The sequence below is a fragment of the Polyergus mexicanus genome, unplaced genomic scaffold (genome assembly GCF_030449975.1).
Source record: "Polyergus mexicanus isolate NDT 795.1 unplaced genomic scaffold, iyPolMexi1.0 SCAF_21, whole genome shotgun sequence".
NCBI lineage: Eukaryota > Metazoa > Arthropoda > Insecta > Hymenoptera > Formicidae > Polyergus > Polyergus mexicanus.
In genome coordinates this window covers 2,569,068-2,588,097 of record NW_027223341.1, presented here as the reverse complement: position 1 = coordinate 2,588,097, position 19,030 = coordinate 2,569,068, and the positions used below count along the sequence as shown (strand labels likewise).

Below are 19,030 nucleotides of genomic sequence, written 5' to 3'. Positions count from 1 at the left end.
CAACATTATACAAGATTCAAAAAATTCAAATTCAGACAAACTCTTCCAATACTACAAAATATTTAATTTTATATATAATAAAGCTTTTAAAATAAAAATCACTGAAAGACTTTTTAATTTAAAAATAGAAAAACTTTTTAATTTTATAAATAGAAAAAATATTTTGAATAAAAAAGAATTGTTTAATTTAAAAGAAAACAAAAAAAATAAAAAGAATAAATTACTATATATCCTGCTATGATTATCTTCTAATTCTAATTAAAAAATAAATTTGAATAAAACGGTTTTTCATCAACAAATATATAGAAAATGTATTTAATATGGATAGAAATATCATCATTAACATGACTATAAAGATATCTATATAAATATATATTTAATATATATAAGAGAACTTACTAACGCGACCGGATGTATTTAATATTTCACGTAATTTTGTTAATATAGGTTTATCATTTAATGTGCAAATTGGTTCGAATTTACCCAAGTTCGTAACAACAGTGTTGTTACGAATTAATAATTCGTATGAAACATTCCCGTTGTTAAAATTTGCAATTTTTGGTGTTCTGGCTTGAACATCATCTAAATGTATAATCTATACATATGTATCTTATATTAAATATTTTTAATACATTACATATATATATACGTTAGTTTTTAAAGAATATATATTAAAGATAAACTAAATAAGATATTATTAATAAGATATAAAATATTATTATAAGATATTATAAGATATTATTTATTTTATTCTTTTATTATTATATATTTATAGAGTTATAAAGAAAAAAGATAAGGGCACTTATATGATTCGATAATATAAGATGTTCTACATGATCGATGTCTTCGTTCCATACAACCACTTGAGCTCTTTTTCCATTATTATTATTCAAGTAGAATTTAAAAAACTTATATTGTTTATTTCCGACTAGGCGTGGAGACTCAATACCATCAACATAGCCGATTATTTCACTATATATTGTAATATAGAATAAATAAAAATAATATAGAATTAATAAAAATAATTTTTTTTCACAATTATATATAAAACATTCGATAGTTAAGACACTCTAAATAATAAAAAGAAATTGATATAAGAAAGGAGACAGGTTTATAAAAATAATTATACAAGGTGGTTTAAAAATATGTAAACGATCAAATATTTCTCATAAACAATACATTTCACAAAAAAAAAGGCTTCAGATAAAAGTTGTATGAGCAAATTATTATTTTTTTTTAATAGGGTCCTTCGTGAGCTTAATATTTCAATAAGAGCACATTGATAATATAATAGATACTTAAAATAACAATGATTATTAACTCTTTAAAATTTTGGGAAATATTTTAATTTGTTCGCGCGTAAATTAATATATTAAAATATATTTTACTTTATTTAAAGAATTTATTGTTAAATAAGATTTATATAGGTATATTTTCAGTAATAAAAGTTTACGATTAATTCAAGGTAATTTACAATTTATCAAAAAAATAATTTGAGACACTTAATTTTTAGTTATTTAATGTTAAAAGTTTAAGAAGAGATTATAAATATGTATATATGTTAATTACGTAACATTTTTGCCAAATTAGAAATTTGGTTTAGAAAAAAAACATTTATAGAAAACATGAGAAAAATTTATTAAAAAAATGAAAATAACCGTAATACTCTGCCCTAAAAAATCGTTAAGACATAGATCTAAATTTTTTCGAAATTGTACATTAATTAATAATTATATTAATAATTATATTAATAATTAATTTTATTGTATGTTATCACTTCAATCAAACCCATATTTTTATTGATAAATAAAATTATAATTATTAATTTTTTGCTTTTAATAAAAATGAATTTGACATTTACTTACACAGTTGAATCGTAAATTTGTATATTATTCAACACATCATTAGGAGTTAATAAGCTTTCTGCATTGTTTTGCAAATCTTCATATTCTTTCTTTTCAAACACATCATTAGAGATTAATAAATTTTCTGCATTCTCTTGCAAATCTTTATTTTTTTTATTTTCCATGTTTCTTCGCGTAGTTTTCCACTTCTCACTTTTCAATTTCGTACCGTTGAATACAACAAATTCAAAATAATAAACATTTGTAATTTCGTTAGGTTTTTGTTTAAATTGCAAAATTCAAGAGACAAAAAGTTTGATCAATATTTGTTACTCTGAATGTAGTCAAATAATATATTCGAATGCAGTCAATAAATATATTCGATTATTTATGAATGTAACGGAGATCAAAAAGAATCAGAACAAGAAATATATATATATATATATAGAGGGTGTATGCATATATAAATATGAATATTGTGTGTGCGTGTGTGTGTGTGTGTGTGCGCGTGCGTGCGTGCGTGCGTGCGTGCGTGCGTGCGTGTGTGTGTGTGTGTGTGTGTGTGTGTGTGTGTGTGTGTATTCTACATAATATATCTGTACACGTATACACGTATACACATATGCACGTATATACGTATGTATGTAGATATGTACCTAATGTACCTAATGTACCTAATGTACCTATGTACGCATGTACATAAGTATGTATGTATATATGCATATATGTATGTACGTATGCATATGTATATGTATGTGTGTGTATTTGCGTGTGCGTGCGTGCGTGCATGTGTGTCTGTTATTTATTATGGTAAAAAGCGCGCGCGTAGCGCGCGCCTGTGTTCTAATTATTACAAAATCTGAACAGTATGTTTAATAATAGTATAATTAGTGTATGCCCGCGATTTTTACATAAGTTTCTTCAAATATCAAAAGTTGTTAGCTTTTGGTTTGATTATTATAATTTTATTAGATGTATATTATATTATTTTTACGGAAATTTTTAACTATTAAATAAACAACAAAAACGAAGAGAGAAACGCTTTCGCGATACCAATCGCGATAATTATATAAATTGTATATTATATAAAGACATTATATAATGAGGTAATAATTTTGATAAGAATCGGATAAAAATTTTTAAAATGATTCTTTATTTATGACGGAGTTTATGAATGCTTCATTAAGCAGCTACGGCTTATTACAAAGCAACTTTGTATCTTTACATAGCAATAATATGTAAAATACAATAGATTTTACAATAAAATGTTATAAAATTTTTATTTTATACAAATCGATTATCTAAGAGATTCACTTGATGCGATAATTAGTTGAAACACTACTCACTATATGTTTAAAATAAAATTGCAAATATTTTTAAGCCTAAGCAGATACATGTATCAGTAAAACAAATCTTTGCGAGCTATAAAGATCTGAAGCCTGTAATTATAGCCAGACTATACTGTACTTCGTCCAGCTAAAAATAAGAACGTATTAATAATAAAAGTGTCATATCTTGAAAGGAAAACTAGTTAAACCGGTAAACACTCACGGAAAAGAAATTAGATAAAAACTGCGTATGGTAATTAGATTTCAGTCATAATAAATGGGCAACAAACATCTTAGCGCTGTGACACCTATTTATTAGGTCCAACCGCAAACCTTTTTGCTGCAGTTTAGAGTTTTATTTTGGAAACCATGATTAGCTATGGTAGCGAAAATTTTTTTTCCGTGCTTGAGCCATTTTCTGTACCAAAATTGGTAAGATCGATTACGTTTCAAAAATCGGTATAATCGTTTTTGTGGTTGTTGATTCCGAATCCGGAGTCGTAATTTTGATATCGCGCATCTCTAAAACCATACGTCAAAAAAGAACCTAACTTTACTTAGGATACAAAATTTTATTCAGATCCATCGAAATTTATCGGAGTTATTCAATGTGCGCATATATCCGTCTGTTACGTATCAGCTTTAAGTAATGCGCGTTTACTTATATAAAATATAGATCGCGCATTCCAGAATACTCGTGGCCGAGTGGCAAGCGATGATTTGTATAAATTGGACGTCGTCATTAGGAGTGCCGATATATACAGAGTGTTCCAGTCCATCCGTACACCCCTTCTAAAATGAAAATAAATAAATGGCTTTTATCAAAAATCGCAAACATTTTTTAAGTAAATCGAGTATGCTCTATCGAATGGTGACCTTGAACTTGACCTTGAACTTGACCTTGAGGGTCAATTCAAGGTCAACTTTGATTTTTCAAATGAAAACCTCTTTTTTTATCGCATGTTCTTGTAGCTTATCTCACAGCTTTTTTGCATCAGTTAATTTGTCTCATTATTCTGTACATAAAAGTATTACGGTAAGATTATCGAAAACTAAATATTTTACGAAATATTTAATTTTTTATATCAAAATATGTCAGATTAAAATATAAAATAACTCAAAAAGTACTTAATGAAAAAATTTCTTACTATAGTGTTTTGTAAAGCTGTCGATGTAAGCTATAAGAATATGTAATGAAAAATAGGGGGTTTCGTTTAAAAAATTTAAAGTGAGTTTTATATGACCTTGACAGTGCTATTCTAGGTCATACTAATATTATTATATAATGCGCCACTTAGAGCTCTACAAATTTTGCATGAAACATTTTTCACGAAAATGCGTTGTTTCCTCAAAAAACTACTGATACAGACGCTCTGTTACACCCAGTATATGTACACGTAAGCACAAGGAGCGCGAGCACAGAGAGACGAGTACGTTGCGATCTTTCGTTTGGTGAGTTCTGCGCATTAGAAAGAACTTAGAATTTAATTCGTCTAGAACTTAGAATTTAATTCGGATTGCGAAATCAACGGATCCAAGGTCGATTACTGGAGACAGCAAACCTGATGATGGAATCAGCGGCATGAAGCTGGCGGAAAAGGGTGTGTACGAGTTGAAAACAGATTCAGCGATCGTGGTGAGTTTTGTGGGATCGAGTGCCAAAGTATCGAAAAAAAGATCGGATAAAAAGTTCAAACCGATGGGACAGCAAAAAAATCACAAATATGGGAAAAAGATAAACTCGTTTAACGGGACTTATAAGCATAATTATGACAAAATTCGAAAATCAATAATGTTTCTTGTTATAGGTGTGGACAGAATCATCTGACATCCGATTGTACTCTTCCTCGGCACATTAAATACCATGAATGCGGCGGTAAAGATCATTTGCCTAAAACTTGCAAGAAAAAAGTTCAGACTCAACTTTTAGAAGAGGTTTATTAGAATAGATGAGTTGGAGCATTCACGTTTTTGGAATAAGTTTACGGTCTCTCTCTGTTTGGAAAAACGGCGAGTCATCTTTGAGATAGATTGCGGAGCTGCCGTCACGCTGGTTAGTGAAAAATGGTTGCGGAAGGTATTTCCACATTTGGTGGAATGATACAGAAAACACAGTTGAGATTACGCTCATATTGTCAACGAGAAATTTCGCGCTTTTAGGTTTCGTTAAGATTAGGTATGTGATATAGACGACATATGCGAATTGAACTTGTATATATTTCGTTATAACCGAAGGACACTAGGAAATGTTAAATCTAGTTTAATTGAAATTGAAAATATACAAACGCTCGAGATCCTAGCCAAATTCAATACCAATCATCCTTTAATGATACTCTACTATTCATGTAAAACAATTTAGGGGTCTATTCTGTAATTTTTAACGATGTCGTTAAAAATTATGTCATTGCGCAGCCAAAACGTATCGAAAAACAGCTGCGGAATGATATCTAACGAAATGATATTGTTAATGGTTACAGAATACGCTCCTTAGTTTGATACCTCAAAACTTGACAGAAGTTAGAGCGTCCACAGACATTACTGAAAAATTCAGAGTTTCATAAAAAATGAACCCTGTCACCAATTCTCATCAAATTCAATACATCTTTTAATGATATTCTATTCATGTATAAAAGTTTAGTCCAATATCTCAAAATTTGCGAAAGTTACAGCAACCACGCCCTTTTGGTGCATATATGGTACACACGTAAATACACACGGACGGACATTTTTTAGAAACGTGTTTTTCCGGCGTTTTAGACTATTCTGAACACATTGGCATCGAAAACTAAAAAAAAAATTTTTTTCACGAAAACAAAGCTTCCTCTATGAGAAAGCAAAACATTATTCACGTAATAAATTTTTAAAACGAATAAAATTTTTTAATTGGCCATTGTTTGTTTATTTATTGTATAATTGTTTGTTCATTTATTGTGTAAGATAAAATTTTGTCAGATACTATCTAAATCTAAACAGTGATTAATAGTATCGTAATTATAACGAGTTTTATTCTTACATCAATTATCTTAAACGTTTAACATAAAACTTGTTTCTCGCATTGTTATAATTTTATTTAGTATATATATATATATATATATGTTTACATCGTGCACTATATGTTATTTACATTCAGATTCTACAACAAAAGAAATTAAAAAAATTATTGAGTTACTGCGGTTTTTTCTTCTTGAGAGATATATGATATACATATGTATAATATATATGAAACATATGCGTATAATAATCTTTAGCTATAATCACTTTTCAAGCTTCGAAAATGATATAAAAGATTATGTATTAAGATTATTAAAATAGGTCACTTAGTTGGTCTATTTATTAAACTTAATATATAATCGTTTATATTATTGTCGAAACTTGAAAAGTGATTATAGTAAGATTATTATATAGATGGTAGGTCATTAATTTTATTTGGACATTTTATAATGTTCGTAGATAAAATAATAAAACTTTTAAATTATATATTATTCTTCTCATTATTATTATAATTATTATGGAATCACTCAATCTTGTGTACCCTGATAATGTGCGTCCACAGAAACATATTTTTATTATATCATAAATGATAATTATATATATATATATATATAAATATAAACAAATTTCTAAACTAAAATAAATATATAATAAACTTTCTATATATATATATATACTAACTATAGGAAATCACCCAAACAATAACACATATTTATTATATCAAAATTAATGTTTATATATAAACACATTTTTAAACTAAAACACAAATGTATAACATATATATATAAAAACTGTCTCTCTCTCTCTCTTTATATATATATATATATATATATATATATAATTGTAACAATTATATAAATTGATGCATTAAGAACATATAACTGTAATAAAATTAATGTATAACATAATATTGCTACTGATTTAATATATTTATATAGTTGTTATATAAATATTACATGTATATTCAAAAACATTTGAAAATTATGATGTAACATTTATATAACAAATATATAAATATCAAATCAGTAACAATGACGTTATATTTTCATTTTATAATAGTTATGTTCTTAATGTAACAATAATATAATATTATATAATTGTTACAATTAAATGTATAACGGCTATATAACATTTTTGCTTCCTTGAGTGGGAAATTACAAGGAATGAGAATGTTACATGTTACAATCTTGTAATATTACTTGTTATATTCCGTTATACTGAATTATGTAACCGTTATAACATAGTTACAAAAGTGTGTTTGCTGGGTAGTAGAATAAACGTGTTACAGTATTGCAATTAAACAACAAATAATGTTAAGCAATTTATTAATAAAATTGCAATCGGGTAATTTATCGTATGTGACATAAAAAAAGGAATTCATTAATAGTTTGTCAAATAAAAGTTTTGTTAAATTGTATTACAAATTATACCCAAGTGAAAAGTGTTTGTTTCAGAAATGCTTAAAAGAGGATCGATCATCTTAATAGGAATTAATAACGACAACTTTCCTTTATTTGCAGAAATTGCAAATATTTTTAAAACTAATACAAATGTATCTTTATCGTCACCGTCACATTTCTATGCTACTATAAAATATCTGTTTACAACATACTTCGATAATCATTATCAAGCTTATGCTGTAAATATATCGGAAAAATATGATACCATAAATTTCGACTGTGTACAGTATTTCAAAGTATATACATTAATTCAAAAAGCAGATGATAACTATTATATTAGTTATTGAAACGTATTCTGTAACATTAGTTATTGAAAAATATTATATTATTTTCTAGTGGATATATATACAACTTAAGTGATTTATATAAAGATTTTAAAAAAGAGATTATTTTCTAATGTGTATGTATTTTATTTTTTATTTTATAACTTATTTTTAAGTAAAACATTAAGTTTAAGTACATTAAGTTCTGTAATTTTTTTTTCTGTTTTATAATGTTCCATAAACAGAATATCTTTTATAAGACTATCTTTTATAATATCTTTTATGTTTCACAAACTACAATATTATTTAAGTTCTTTTTAATATGCTGTAATGAAAAACTGTAATATATAAATATATGTATATAAATAGAATACATTTTTTTTAAGAATAAATATATGAAAAAAGATACTAAGTTAATATTAAGTTTAAGTACATTAAGTTCTGTAATTTTTTTTCTGTTTTATAATGTTCCATAAACAGAATATCTTTTATAAGACTATCTTTTATAATATCTTTTATGTTTCACAATTTATGTTTCACAAACTACAATATTATTTAATTTCTTTTTAATATGCTGTAATGAAAAAATATAATATATAATATTAATATATAATAGATATATATAAATAGAATATTTTTTTTTTAGAAATAAATATATAAAAAAAGATACATTTTGTATGTAAATATAAAATAAATACTCATCAAAAAATAACTTATTCATATTTACATTCTTCCTCACACATTACTTCCATAATAAAATAACTATATGAATGATTATTTTATTATACTCAACATAGTAATCCCAAACAGTTATTATGAAATTGTTTTAACCATATTAAAATGATCAAATCTTTCTCAAGAAAACATGTTAATAGAAACTTTTTCTATAGTTGAGTAAACATTATAAACTGAAACTGTTAGAACCATATACATTGTAGACCTAATTATATATAAGAAGTATTAATATTACTATTAATATAAGTACGCTTATTATATTATGGCATATAGTTTTTTGATCTTTCAATTATGGTCATTATCATTATATTTATAGTACGATTTACTATATATAAATCGCAGGTGATAGTATATAAAACCATGTATATGGTTATATGAATTCATGCTAAAGCTATGACAACAATAATGTAATATTGAGTCAGCTATAATTTGCATTGTTAAAATAACTATAAAAATGTATTTAATTCTTTCCACTCGAGATTACAATTCACGATGGAGACAAGTGAAAATGATAAATTTGATTTCTTGGACGTCACTATAATTCCAAAAAATAACCGGTTGAATTTTGTTTGGTTTCACAAACCTACATTTTCTGGCAGGTACCTTAACTTTCTTTCACAGCATCCTTTGTGCCAAAAAAGAGGTACTATTATAGGCCTGGTCGACAGGGCTTTTTTGCTCTCCCATCCTAGTTGTCATCAAAGAAATTTAAATTTTATCATTAACATTTTATTGGACAATAACTACCTGTTAGATTTTATATTTATGACCCTTCGAGATAAACTCAAGTATTTATTTAGTAATTACAATAAACATAGTCATAATTTCTCTGATAATAAGGATGACACTAGTGAGGGAGGAAAAAAATTTTTTACAATTCCATATGTCCCATCAATCTCTGAGCGATTCAGGAGTATAACTAGGGATTTGGACGTCAGACTTTTGTACGTTAGCCTAAACAAACTACATCGTTTCATCAAAGTACACAAAGATCATGTTCCCAAACCATTATGTAATAATGGGGTTTATAAAATCGAATGTGATAATTGTGATGCATCGTATGTCGGTCAAACGAGCAGACAATTAAAAACGAGAATCAACGAACATCGTAATCACATTCGACGTAATACAATACTTCTGTTCATTCTGTTATTACTGATCACAGATTACAATTTGATCATGATTTTAAGTGGAACGATGTTAAAATATTGGATAGTGAACCGTATTATAATAAACGTTTGATATCTGAAATGGTTTATATAAAAAGACAAAATAATAGTTTAAATCTACAAATTGATACGGATTGCCTGCATGAGGCGTATGTCAATACGATAGACATGCTCCCGAAATTATGACCTTCGGTTCCTATATTTATATACAATACTCTAGACACATCATAGACATTATATTCATGTGTTTTCGTTTTGCTCTTTAAATCTATCATTACCGTTCGCACTCGTATATATTGAGCATATGATTTACGTTTTAATTTGTGATATGTAATAAGCGATATCTGGTGACAATGAGGAATAAGAATCCATCTCTTTGTGAGTTCTTTAATTGTTCTTTGTAGGTTCGGTCTCTAATAATTTTGTAATTATTCAGATATGCATGTTCTCTGCCATGGCATACGTTAAAGAAATGGTTGTCTTTACGGAGGCTTTATGCTGCCGTATTTACTTCTTTACTACGAACATTGAAGAACACAGCCTACAGATGACATGTATAGTTTAATTTTAAACGTGACTTCGACATGCTCCGCATTTGTACCGCACAACTTTATAGCGTTAATTGCGTTAATTGATTTGTAAACAATTGTAACGGATGTATATCTTTTTATATATTTTTTTTTGCGCTGAAGAGGATCCAAAAATGGATCGAAACGTTCGCTAGATTTTATATCTTAATAAACTAAATTCGCATTTGATTTTCTGTGCTGGTTCCTTAGCCTTTTCCCCATTTCGTTTTAACATTACTGAAACCTTTACACATATAATTCTTTTATAAAAATGTAGTTGTCCCCAAAAATAACTAAAAATTATAGTGAAATTGTGATAACTGCAACTATTTTTCTCTCTCAGTGTATGATGATTGCAGGAATAAGCCACAAAGATTACCAGGGACCTACAAAACAAATATACAGATTGTAATATACAGCCCAGTAAACACGCAGGGCTCATTTCCGTAACAATTATATAATATTCTATATGTATATATTACAGATCATTAAAATGAAACTATAACGTATCAGTTATATCAATAACATAATAAATCTATAATTGTTGCATAGAATTGTTATGTAATTTTGTCGTTACTTTGTTATGTAACATTTTTACAGTTTTGTGAACGTTAATGTGCATACTCTAAAAGTTTCGTAAATGCTACGTAACTCTAACGACGTAAATGTAACGTTATAATAAATACGTAACATTTATACAGTTTTGTGAACGTTAATGTGCATACTCTAAAAGTTTCGTAAATGCTACGTAACTCTAACGACGTAATTGTAACGTTATAATAAATACGTAACATTTATGTATTTTTGTGAACGTAAATGTGCATACTCTAAAAGTTTCGTAAATGCTACGTAACTCTAACGACGTAATTGTAACGTTATAATAAATACGTAACATTTATGTATTTTGGTGAAATGTAAATGTGTATACTCTAAAAGTTTTATAAATGCTACGTAACTCTAATGACATAATTGAAACGTTATGTTAAATACGTACCAATTATGTATTTTGGTGAATGTAAATGTGTACACTCTAAAAACTTCATAAATGCTACATAACTCTAACGACATAAGTGTATCGTTATGTTAAACATGTAACATTAACATTATTTTATTGATGTCAATGTATACATTTTTGTTAAAACCTTGTAAAAAGAATTCGTAAAAGGAAGAGAATTATGCAGAAACAAGAAAATGAAAGATTTTGAGAGAGGAAAGTTGCGATATATTTATTTATAATTTAAAAGCGGTAACAATATATCAATCATGCCTTTTTTAGAGAAGAACTACAACATCACAAACGCGTGCTCCGTGCACACCATATACATTTATTGTGTGTGTACCACATTTGATTTTTTTTTGTGTGTATACAGGGTGATTCAAAACAACTTTTAGTTCTTAAAATGTCGTATTCTTGAATTAATTCTAAAACGATTTTTCCTTTATCAAAATTTTATCCGAAGCTTAGTTGTTAAATTATAATATATGTACACACACACACACACACACACATATGTAATACACAGACACACACGCACACGATAAATGCGTGTGGCGCACGCAAAGCGCACACTTGTAATGTCTAGTAATAACAAAATTTCCATATCGTATTACACATAAAAAAATATATACCATTGTTGACATTTTTGAGTGTTCTGAAAAGATGATAAATGCATATAATATCATTGAGAAAAACGTATTTGAAACATATTTTCTTAATATAGAGTTATAAATGTGGAAAATAAAATTATATATTAAAAAAAAAATTTTAAAATATGCACCAGATATCTTTTTTTGAATGATATATGTATACTATTTTTCTGTTATGTAACATTTATGAAATTTTTATAGTATACACATTTACATTTATCAAAATACATAATTGTTACGTATTTAACATAACATTTCAATTATATCATTAGAGTTACGTAACATGTATGAAACTTTTAGAGTATATACATTTACATTCACCAAAATACATAAATGTTATGTATATTTAACATAACGTGTCAATTATGTCGTTAAAATTACGTGGCATTCACGAAACTTTTAGAGTATACACATTTATGTTCACCAAATTGCATAAATGTTACATAATAGAGTAACGACAAAATGACATAACATTTCTATGTAACAATTATAGATTCATTACGTTATTGACATAACTGATACGTCATAGTTTTGTTTTGTTCATTTATAACATATAGAATATTATGTAATTATTAAGTAAATATACGTTTACTGAAATTTTTTACTTATGTTCTTTGTGCAAGACGCATAATTAGTAAATTTTTCTCTACATTATGCATCTGTGTAAGTTATGTGAACATGCCCTAGGGGGTAAGTCTGTGATTGGCTTATTGTTAGTCGTATTAAGTATACGTGCAAGCATAGACATAGTCGCTGCTACTTGCGAGCGAGAGAGAACGCAAGGAGCACGGAACAGAGTATGTCCTTTTCTACGTGTATCTTTACCCCCACTCCTTAAATAAAGGCAAACGCTCGGTCTAGATATACTATGTCTATGCGTGCAAGGCTGCGTTCGGAAACATCACTCGTGTGCACACGAGTGTCGTTCTATCTTTGTTATGTACCAAAAGTTAAACAAAGATAGAACGTCGCTCGTGTGCACACGGGTAATGTTTCCGAACGCAGCTCTAGTGCGCAATCATCGTACAAAGCATCCCAAGCTTCTGCGCGCTAGGCTTTACTTTTCAATATGGCCAAATCTACGAAAACAGTAGTTGTGCGTGTGAAAAAATTGTGTTGAAAGTGTGAACAGTATCGAGATATTGGTAAGTATGAAATAAATATTAACTTAATAATTAATGCCAACAAATGATAATTGTTGTCTTGTGGTAAAAAAGCTATGCTACAGATTGAATTCCTCTTGTGCAGTGAACAAAAGATACATCGCGTACCACGTGAAAACTGAAAACCACGTGCGCCTAACAAAGGACAAAGGACCTCGTGCCGGCGAAAGATACACCTAGTTTTGCCTCATTATTTTTATATTTTGGCATTTTTATAGTAAGTACGATTTATTTTATGCAACATTATTTTTCCCATGTTTTTTTTACAATATTTGTTGCACGGTCATATAATGAGAAAAACAAGAAATCTCTTATTTGCACTACTTTTTGAATCAGAAGCTTGAATATTTCGAGTGTAAAGTTACATCATTTCTTAATTATAGATTTTTTATTTTTTATTGCATTGCGGCATACTAAATTCCGGTTTATAATTTTTTTATAATGATCGTAATGGTAATTCCAATGATAAATGATATCAATTATGAAATATAGCTTTTATATTGTTGAACAAGATATCTGCATTAGAAAAAACTGTAGATATATTTTTTCGAATACTTCATATATTTTGAAAGTTTATTATTGACTGTTTTCATAATAATTTTTTGCAAATGAAATAGAATCTTATAATTAATAAATATTTTCTATGCATGAGTCTTAATTTTTCAATTTGGTATTTGATCGTGAATTAATTTGATGTAAACTGATTTTTATTCAAGTATAAAATATTTAAACATGATAGCATTAATTATTACAAGTCATTACATAATGAAGTTATAGGTCTTAAAAAATTGTAAATATTATGCGTGCAATATGCTTATATAATTACTTTAATTTATAATTTATAGTTTATAATAACATGCAACGTAACAAAAAAAATTATTCGTGTTTAATTAATTACAACACTAAAATACATTACAAAAATATTTCCGTTAAAAGACATTAAAAAATTATGTAGGTTGTTTCACCATAATTGTGAGAAATCAAATTTTTCATATATAAATGAAATACTATTTAAGAAACATAGATTGCATTTTTTCTGAAATTTTCTATTAGCGTCCTTAAAATATTACATAAATTATATTTTAATTATTGAATTAGTTTGTTTCGATAAAAAACTGCAAATGTCTTAAAACATTTTTTATTTGTCAAAATATTTTTAATTCTCCATATAAGCTTCCTATATATTGTTTCAGTGAAAAAGGAAAATATAATATAAACAATAATATCAGGCAAACCCAAACCTATATTCGTATACATAATCGCAATTCATCTATTTCCTATTGCTTTATAAAATTATATTATGTCCAAATCAAAATTAAGACTAGACATTAATTCTTTAACGCCAAGGCAGCGGCGACGTATTTTCTTAAAAAAATTTCGTAATATCTGCCAAATGACTATTAATTCAAATTTGGAAATTCAAAATAATATCGTAAGTTTATCGAATGGGCCAGGTAACATCGAACAATTACCTCAGCAGCAAAATGTACTAAAAGAAATTGATATCGATTATTCCAATGTAATGAACACTCATAAGTGTACAGAAAATAATCATGATTTAGTTTCTGAACATTCGGAAATTAGTATTGATAAAAATAGTCTTCAGTTAAGTATTTCAAGTGATAAATTTTCTAAAACAGAATTTTGTAAAACAGAACTTATTAACGACATCCGATTATGGGCTATTGAAAATCGTGTCAGTCATTCTGCTATTAGTAGTTTACTGAAAATTCTAGTAAAATACGGCCATAATGTTCCGATTGATGCTCGAACTCTATTTCAAACGCCCAAACAAGTAGACATTATTGAAATGACACCAGGAAAATATTATCATGCAGGTTTAGATGATAGTTTGAAAAAATCTATTCGTAAGCATTATTGTCGAAATAATTTACCATCTCAGATAAATATTAATGTGAATATAGATGGTCTTCCTTTAACAAAATCTTCTGGGAGTCAATTTTGGCCTATTTTAGGTAGTATAGTTGCAGATATTTACACCGAACCGTTTATAATTGGTGTTTATCATGGTTTTGAAAAGCCAAAATGTTGCAATACTTTTTTGAAATATTTTAAGGATGATTGTTTAGAAATTTTCCGAACTGGCATTGTAGAATACGGCAAAAAAATAACTGTGAAATTGAACGTATTTATCTGCGATGCTCCTGCAAAATCGTTTATCAAGGGGACTAAAGGACATAATGCGTATTTTGGATGCGGTAATTGTATTCAAGAGGGAGATTACATAGAAAATCGAGTAACGTACCCAGAAATTAATGCAATGTTAAGATCAGATGAATCTTTTAAATTAAGAAAACAAGAAGAACACCATAAAATCACTTCAAATCTTGAAGATTTAAACATTGGAATGGTTACTCAATTTCCTTTAGACTACATGCATCTCGTACTATTAGGAGTAATGAAAAAATTGTTGCAGTTTTGGATTAAAGGTAAACATAATGTTCGTATGGTTGCAACTCAGATAACTCTTGCTTCAACTTCTTTATTATCTATGTCATTATTCCTACCTAAGGAATTTGCTAGAAAGCCAAGGAAATTAGATGAGGTTGATCGCTTTAAAGCCACCGAATTAAGACAATTATTATTATATACTGGGCCAATAATCTTTTTTAAAAAATTATCACGTGATAAATATGTTCATTTTTTGAGTCTGAGCATAGCAATTCGAATTTTATGTAGCAAAGAATATTGCGTACAACTGCTTGATTATGCACACAGTTTATTATTGTATTTTGTTGAAAATTATTGCACATTATATGGTCGTCAATATTTATCATATAACGTTCATAATTTAATTCATTTGTGTTATTATGTAAAATTATGGGGAGTGTTAAATAAATTTAGTGCGTTTAAGTTCGAAAATTACATGCAAAAAATTAAATCAAGAATTAGATCTTCGAGTCGGCCATTAGAACAATTAGTCAATCGTTGTAAAGAAGAAGATAATTTTAATATAACAAATGTAGAAAAGAATTATCCAATACCAAAAGTACGTATTATAAATGGCAAAAAGATAATAAAATCAGTTCAATGTAAAGGTTTCTATCTAAGTACAAGAACTGCTGATAATTGTTGTCTTTTGTTAGATGGTACAACGATTTCACTTACGACAATTTATTTTAAAAATAAACAGATTTACATTATTGGCAAAAAGTATTTAAATATTAAATCATTTTTTCGCATTCCATGCAACTCTTTAAATATCGGAATTAAAAAAATTAACGAGTCACAGTATGAGTTAATTACTATTCCATTGTCTGATATTAAATTAAAATGTGTAAAACTGCCTTTATGTGACGAAGAAGCTGTGATCTTGCCTTTACTGCACCAACAAGATATATGTTTATGGCGAGTACTCATATTGATAGAATATATAATTGAAAACAATATTAAATTAATTAACAAGTTTTACTTTTTTACAGATTATTAATAATGGTAAAAAATTTCGCTGTCGTAACTTTTCCAAGCGATGGGAATAATGAAGAAGAGATCGTATCAGAAGTTCCATCTTTATGGCTTTCTTCCAATTTAACAGAATGCTGATGGCCATCGGTAAAAAATATAAACATGTTTATTGTGAAACAAACTCCACCTGTTACTAATAATCCTAAATGGACACTTTATCCTATCAAATTTCATGGATATTATGGTAATTTATATTTTACTTCAGAATTTATGTAATTATTTTTTTAATATTTTAAAAAAATAATGTAATTTGTAAATTACGGTTTTGTCCTAATCAAGATTCATTAGATGAGGCTAGACAAAGAGCAACGAATTATTCTTCAAGCGATGAAAATAATACAAATCAAATAAAGAAGTCATGCACAAAACGGTCACTAAATACAGTTTATGATAATGAATCTGAATCTGATTCTGATGACTCACGTTCAATTATACCAAATCCACCATCAATCCACAATGTCTCACAATCAGCCAAAAATATTCAATCAATCTCAAATATTTTGGATTCAACAATTATTAATAATATTGATATGGAAATTCTTGATGGAACTATAGTACCTCACAAAAGTAATTTTTATTTTAATTCTTTTATTCCATTTTTATTATCTCTATAATAAAACGGTTTTTTTTTAAATTATAGTTATTGTTTATTATGAGTAATCTAATACTTTTTTAATATTTCTAGATATGCAGGATGTATATACGTTAGTGTCAGAAATGTCAGATAAAATGGAAGGTTTTGTATTTACTTTTTATCTTATAATTTTATTAATATCTCTTTATGGCATTGTTTACTCAATATTATTAATTTTTTAGATAATTTTGAAAAAATATGTACAGCTATAACTACAATTTCATTAGACATACAAACTATAGATATTCGTTTAAAAAACATAGAAACACAACATAACCAACATAAGTCTAAAGACTCTGCCAGGGATACATCAAATATACAAAAATCTTTTCCGTTTAAGAGTATAAATGAAATAATAGCTTTTGAAAAGAATTTATCAGAAAATGCAGATGAGTACAACAAATTTGTAAGTTTAATTAAGTTATTTAAATGCAAATTTTATTTAAATAGAATAATGTAAATTATATTATTGGTATGTTTTATTTCTAAAGATGCTGTATATATCTCGCATAGGCGGAGGGTCCGCTAAAAAAAATTTAATTCGTATATATCGAACTTTATTTTCTAATGAAGTTGCCAAGGTATCATCCTGGAAAGGACTACGTAATCATTTTAAAATAAGTAGTTTAAAGTTTATATTGACGGGAATACAAGGTAAAATATATTTTTATATTTATAAATAAATTTATAAAATATGCAATTTAATTTAATGTAAAATTTTTTTAATAATTCAGCAACAATTTTGGCTCAACATCAATTCACAAACAAAGAGTTTGAAGACATCACGAAAGAATGGTTTCGCCAAGGTGGTCAAAGGCTTAGCAGACAACAAAAAGACTCTGAAGAAGCAAATCCGCAAGTTATTTAAATGTCTCAAAAGCTTATTATTTTTTCATTATAATCTTTTTTCTTATTAGTCTATGAGGTTTCGGCTTATGATCTTTTTTTTATTGGCCTAGAGTCTTAATTAACATAAGAAATATTTTTTTTAACTAATGTTTTTTTTATATTGAATGATTTTAACACTAAACCTACCACGACTGGTTAAACAATCGGTCAAAACGTTATCAAAGTTTAAAAATTTCTGCATTTGGTATAAATAAGTTGTCGGTAGATTTAGTGTTAAATACTTAAGTTTTTAAATTTTTATGTTCTAAAATCTAAAATCATAGTCTGCACTCTTTTCATTTTGAGTTCTCAACGTCATTATTTGAGTTAAATACTTCTTTTAGGAGAATTAGTAGAATTAAAGTATGCATTATGTTGATACATTTAATAGTTTATCTAACAATCTTTTTAATTACAAAAAGTATAATTGCTTTATTGTTTTTCTTTCAAATGAAAATCGAATTGCGTTTCCATTTTTGTTTAAATTAGATTTATTCTAACGGTACACACTTATATTATTAACAAATGTGTTATAATTAACGAATCATACATGAATCTCAAAGATTTTGACAAGTGTGTTTATGAAAAGTTTATGGATGTAAAAATTATAGTTTTCATGTGGGGAGAAGCCTAAAAAACTCATTTCTTATTGATGTATAGCGTTAAAACAAAAAATAATATCGCGAATACTCGAGTGTACCGTGAAGTTTAAATTTATCATATTAATTACTATTATAATAAATTTATAATTTATAATATTTCTAAATTTAATTAATTTATAATATTATTAATTGTTATTAGTGTACTATATTTTGCAACAAAATTAGGAAATTATTGTACTTCGGCGTAAAAA

General features: G+C 27.1%; 1 protein-coding gene across 4 annotated transcripts; it reads left to right on the top strand.

Annotated features, from left to right (window-relative positions):
* The first annotated feature begins 12,540 nt into the window (after positions 1–12,540).
* Positions 12,541–18,206, top strand: LOC138942103 (uncharacterized). Of its 4 annotated transcripts, none has more exons than XR_011448268.1 (9): positions 12,541–13,151; positions 13,255–13,386; positions 14,363–16,538; positions 16,613–16,742; positions 16,944–17,222; positions 17,341–17,391; positions 17,472–17,695; positions 17,781–17,943; positions 18,024–18,206. XR_011448268.1 is itself a non-coding variant. In XM_070312146.1 (8 exons), exons 3-8 carry the CDS (start codon positions 16,703–16,705, stop codon positions 18,155–18,157), a joined length of 891 nt encoding a protein of 296 aa, XP_070168247.1. In that variant the 5' UTR covers positions 12,541–13,151; positions 13,255–13,386; positions 16,613–16,702; the 3' UTR covers positions 18,158–18,206. The 4 variants fall into 4 exon arrangements, 2 of the variants coding, with proteins under 2 accessions (XP_070168247.1, XP_070168246.1); XR_011448267.1 differs by having other exon boundaries at positions 16,613–16,839; positions 16,935–17,222; XM_070312146.1 differs by lacking the exon at positions 14,363–16,538.
* Positions 18,207–19,030: the final 824 nt, after the last annotated feature.